General features: G+C 40.3%; 1 protein-coding gene across 1 annotated transcript in view; it reads left to right on the forward strand.

Moving 5' to 3' along the window:
• The first annotated feature begins 300 nt into the window (after positions 1-300).
• Positions 301-5,690, forward strand: part of Slf2 (SMC5-SMC6 complex localization factor 2) — a 60,380-nt gene continuing 54,990 nt past the window's right edge. The window contains exons 1-3 of the mRNA XM_008845563.3: positions 301-610; positions 3,634-3,677; positions 4,174-4,910. Coding sequence (XP_008843785.1) covers positions 471-610; positions 3,634-3,677; positions 4,174-4,910 — 921 coding nt within the window. The 5' untranslated portion in view covers positions 301-470. The remainder of the gene's footprint in view (positions 611-3,633; positions 3,678-4,173; positions 4,911-5,690) is intronic.

The following is a 5,690-nucleotide window of genomic DNA, read 5'->3' on the forward strand; positions in this document are numbered from 1 at the left end:
CACCTCCTACCCCTCCATCAAGCGGGTGTCTCCAGCTGTCGTAACACGCGCCAAAGCCTCCACTTTTCCACCCCCACGCACCAGCCAAGGCCGACTTGGCCCCAACGCGGAGGCCCGCGCCTCGGGTGCACGTGATGGGTCCGGGGAGGGCAGTTTTCATTTTCCCCTCCCCCTTCCAAAGACCCCGCCTTCTCCTTAGAGGCCACAGCTTTCTATTGCGCCACCACTAGAGTGATCCCAATATCAGCCAATCAGAACGCGATTCCTCAAATAAGGCCCGCCCCTGAAGGTCCTCCGGCTCCTTCCCGCTCACACCCGAGTCACTTCCGAAGAGAGAACCGCCATGAAGAGAGTAGGGGGTGCCGCCCACCTCTGCAGCAACAGCTTCCCCGAGTCCCAGCAGCAAGACGGCAACCACGCACCCAACGTCTCCAGCTACAGCTCATGCCGCCGTCGCCAGCGGCGCCGACATGACAAGGCGCTGCATGCCCGCTAGGCCAGGTTTCCCCTCATCCCCAGCCCCGGGGTCGTCGCCCCCGCGCTGCCATCTGAGACCCGGTAGTACCACCCCTGCTGCAGCGGGAAAGAGAACAGAGAGTCCTGGGGACAGGTATCGTGCACAGGGCTTGAGAAGGGGCCGGGTCGCGGGGGCGAGGGGATGAGGGGAGGACTGCGGACGGCAGCTCTTCAATTCCCGCCATCCTCAGCGAGCTCAGGCCTTGGTGTTCTGGGGCCTGCAAGCCCTCGCCCCGCCTCCGCGCGGGGGCTTCTGGGAGTTGGAGTTTCCTTGTCTGTAATTGCGTTGCTTTAGGTCTAGTGACGCCCCCCCAGCCTCGGTAGCGAGAGCGCGCCGTAGGTAGAAGGTAATTTTTATCCTCTCCGAAAGCTTGACCTGGGGCCCACCCTACCCAGTGCATCTATTTAGATCGGTCTGATCCTAGTGGTGTCAACATTGTGAGTGAAATTATGTAAGATGTGACAAGGAAACCCTCGAATTACTTTATAGTCCAGTGTACATAATGATTCATTCTAAAAAAAATTGGAATGTGGTTGTTTTTAAGTTTATGCGTCTCCAAAGGGCCATTTTTTTGTAAAGATTTTGTAGGAGCTGTATAATGAGATGGAAATTTTCATCAAATGACACCCTCTGACAATAAAACATGTTTAAATTCTCTATCAACTTGGTACTGTCTTTCTTAATTTTAAAAGGTGGTAACAGATATTTAAAAATAAATTTATGTGCTAATATTGTAGTACAGACTCACAGTCCCTTAATTCTGAAAGTCAGAAAGCTGTAAAAAGAAATGTTTCCAGTAAGTTTGGTACCACATCTTACATGGCAGCCTGATCAGACTGACCAGAACTAACATAAAGATGTTTATGGTCGTTATTCCATTGAGTATGAACAGTCATAAACTTTGCTGGAGAAATAGCATGTTTGATGACAGGTTGCAGCACTAAACCCCACTGGGGGCTGCATATAATACATTCAAGTTTTTTTCTTTTCTAAAATTCAATAAATTCCAAATTCAAACTCACATTTGGTCCCAGAAATTTCAGATACGGGTTTGTGAAGGTGTTAGAAAATTTTTTTAACCAGTTATAAATAAGTAGTGGGCATTTCTGTGCATTTGAATTTAGGGAATAATTACCTTTACCTCTAGAAAGTTTCATTTGTGGTGATATAGTTTACCCAAAGACGGCCACCCCCCCAGGTGTTGCATTGAAAAGGAACGTTAAGATACAATACTTTTGGGAGGAGATGTGTTATATTTAGTAATTAACACTTAAAAATATTGAGTGTATTCTTGACCTGAATTAGCTGATTGTGGCTTCTCTCCCAATAACAAGGCATTTTTTTTCTTCTTTTTGCAACTCTCTAGCATTTCTTCCTTTACTCAATAGTAGAATTTACATACCTAATATTTGCTTTCTGTAAACATGCATGTATTCTTCCATAACCCTGTCTCTCATAAACATTTAGGTTTTCTGTCAACATCTCAGTGGTGAACTCTCAGTGAACCAATAAAGATGTACATTACTCTTCTGATGTGACTAGTAAAATATACAAGATATAGAAAGAGCTCAACCTGGGATTTGGATTGTTAAGGTTTTCACTGAGTACTCCAGACTCATAGTGGAGTAGAGAAAGTGGTAGCTTTCAGCTTATTCTCATTCAGCAAAATGGAAACAGTTTAGTAAAATTTTCCAGAAAGTTTATTTTTTTTGCTCTGCATATAATGTCCCCCTTTTTACAGCTGCCAATTCTAATTTTTATTTTATGTGTGTATTTTGCCTACATGTAAGTAAGTGTACCTATGTCATGTAGTGCCTGTGGAGGCCAGAAGAGATTGTCAGATCCCCTGATACTAGAGTTACGGACAGTTGTTAGCTGCCATGTAGTGCTAAGAACTAAACTGCATCTTCTGCAAGAGCAGACAGTACTCTTAACCACTGAGCCATCTCTCCGGCCCTCCAATTCTAAATTCTAAACGAATCAGAATATAAGTTCTGGTAATATTGCCCTGGTAATATTGAGTGTCCGTGTCCTAACATAGAAATCTAGAAAAATTATTAAAGCAACTGTAGTTTTGGTTTTTTTACTTGTTAGCTTTCATACCCCTTTACATTTTTCCCAGGTAGTATACTGTTTTAGTAAAATATCTTAAGGATTTTTTTAGATTAAAAAATTAAACATGTGCCAGTTGTGGTGGTGCACGCCTTCAATCCCAGCACTCAGGAGGCAGAGGCAGGCCGATTTCTATGAAATCATAGTCAGCCTGGTCTACATAGTAAATTCCAGGCCAGCTGGGAATACAGGGAGACTCAGTCTAAAAAAAAATATAAACATGAGCTGGAGAGATGGCTCAGCAGTTAAAAGCACTTCCTACGCCCACATCAGCGGGCTCACAGTCACCTGTAACGCCGGCTCTAAGGGATCCAACCCCTCTTCAGCCTCTGTGGGCACCTACACACATGGCATACACTTACACAAACATACAAACACAAAAATAATAAACCTTAAACATCTGAAACACTAGTTAAGCCTCATTGTAGTTTTTGCTGTTACTTTAAGAGATTAATATAAGATTAGTACATGATCCTGTCTGCTTTTGTCTAGCACATTTCTCTTCATCTACCTCTCCAGATTAACCCAGTTGCTCATACTGGTGTTCTACCATCTGTATTACAGGAGTCTGTTCAGGTTTATAATCTCCATTCATCAGATTCTTTTTAAGTGGTTATTTTGTACCAATCACTGGAGATAACAACAAATAGAATCATATGCTTATCCCCAAGATCTTCCATTCTACCATGTAGCTATAAGCATTCCAATATTTAAAAGCAGTCTCTGTCAATTCCTTGGATTCACACTCCAGTTTTGCCATTTTGGTACTTTAGATTTCATAAATCTCAGTTGTATCTTTATAAACTTAGAGAAAATTGTTATCTTCAGCTTTCTTATGACTTAGCAAAGTATGATTGCCTTTGTTAGAACTTGGTGAGTTATATAAGATAGGGAAATCCAGCCTATGATATATAAATCTTAACATTCACCATTTAATCTAGATTACTGAGTTTTTTTAAATATTTGCTTTCGTGATACCATATTAGTTGTGCTTTTATTTTCAGGAAGCAGTCAATTACAGATTTCTTCAAGCCAGCTTCAAAACAAGGTATGTATACTGTTAACACATCTTGGGTCAGTTGTTGGAGGTGAAGAGGGTCTCTAGACTTTTTGGTTATAGTGTTCAAAATTTAAAATGTGCTGTTTTGATGAAAATGCAGTAGTTATTTATACAAAAATAAGTCTTAAACATTAAGTCTTTCTGCTGTTGTACATTCTAAACATTGAAACTATCATTCCAGGTTAGAGTGTATATAATACATACCATTTTTATTCTCAACTACAGTAACTTAAAAATAGAGCCATAGGGAGATTATGTGATGTAGCAAAGGGAGCTTTATGAAAGTAAGGCTATTACCACATAAACCCATTTCTTAATTTTGCACCCATCCCCCCCAAAAGTATATCTCATTACCCAAATATTTTGTGGCTTTAATTTTTTAGTGCCTTTAATATATTTAAAAATTGATGATTAAGATAAATAAAGCATTGGTTTACTTTTAATAACATGCAGTTTGTATGTGTTTTAATTGTGGCTGTTTTAGACAAACATATGTTGGATTCTCCACAAAAATCAAACATCAAATATGGAGGAAATGGATTATCCATTAGTGGGACAGAGCAATTTGAAAGAAAATTATCCTCACCCAAAAAATCTAAACCCAAAAGAATGCCATCAGAAGAAAGTCCCATCTTAGAAGCTTTCATGAAAGGTGTTAAAGAGCACCACAAAGATCATGGTGCCCATGAATCACGTCGGCCTTGTGTGTCACTAGCCTCCAAATATTTACCCAAAGGAACAAATATCTATGTTCCTTCCTCATACCGCTTGTCGAAAGAGACAAAGGTACGGAAGAAAAAACACCGGTCTCCAGAGAGAAGGAAGTCGCTGTTCATTCATGAAAGTAACAGGGAGAAGCATGACAGAGATCGAGGCAAAACCAGTGCAGACTCCAAGAAGCAGGCCCCGGTGACAGAAGGTGACATCTTTAAGAACAGCTCCAGAAGTCTCAGTAGCAGGAGCAGTGTATCGCGGCACCACCCAGGAGAAAGCCCACTGGGAGCTAAGTTCCAGTTGTCACTAGCTTCTTATTGCCGAGAACGAGAACTAAAGAAATTGAGAAAAGAGCAAATGGAACAGAGAATCAACTCAGAAAATTCTTTCTCAGAAGCAAGAAATCTTTCCTTAAAATCTTCTAGTGTAGGAAAAAAATGTAAACCAAGGCAGGAACAAAGTAAACAGAATGATATCATACCTGGAAAGAATAATCTTTCAAATCTGGTATGTACATTACTGAATTAACTTTGTACTACCTACTACATCATGGTAGAATACTGAGTCTTAAGATATTTAATAATATATAACATTGGTATCTTTAAGGAAATACGGATGCACAATTTGTGTTGAAGCTGGTTTTATTAGGTTTCTTCCAGATACCCTTCAATGAATTCAGTAAAGCTGTGTTTCTTGCGCATAAGCTTTTTGGACCAGGAGCAAAGATCTTTTTTAACAGGAAAGTGAACATTTTTCAGGCAAGTATAGTCATTTTTTAAGTTAGGATCTGCTGAAGGGAAATACTTAAGGAATGGAAAAATCTCAAAGAACAAAATGGTTTAGAACAGTGGTTTTCAAAATCTATCTGGAGCAGCAGCAGTATCATCTGAGACTTTATCAGGAATAAAGTCTTGGGACCCACACCCTAGACCCAAAACCAGAAACAATGGAGATATGACCCAGCAATCTGCAATTATAAGTCTTCCAGATAATTCTGATACATTTTAAAAGTTTGAGAACCACTGGTTTAGATTATATATAAATCTTTTTTTTTTTTTAATTTATCTTTTTTTGTGTGTATCTGTGTATGTCTTTACCTGTGTGTACGGGTACCCAAGAAGACCAAAAGAAGGCATTGGATCTGCTGGAGCTAGAGGTATAGGTTAAGTTGTGAGCTGCTTGATGTGGGTACTAGGAACCGAACTCCAGTCCTTAAGAACAGTAGATACTCTTTAACTGCTGAGCCCATATATAAATGCTTTTTGGGTTGGTTTTTTTTTTTTTCTG

The sequence above is a fragment of the Nannospalax galili genome, unplaced genomic scaffold (assembly GCF_000622305.1).
Source record: "Nannospalax galili isolate Female #2095 unplaced genomic scaffold, S.galili_v1.0 scaffold161, whole genome shotgun sequence".
Taxonomy (NCBI): Eukaryota; Metazoa; Chordata; class Mammalia; order Rodentia; family Spalacidae; genus Nannospalax; species Nannospalax galili.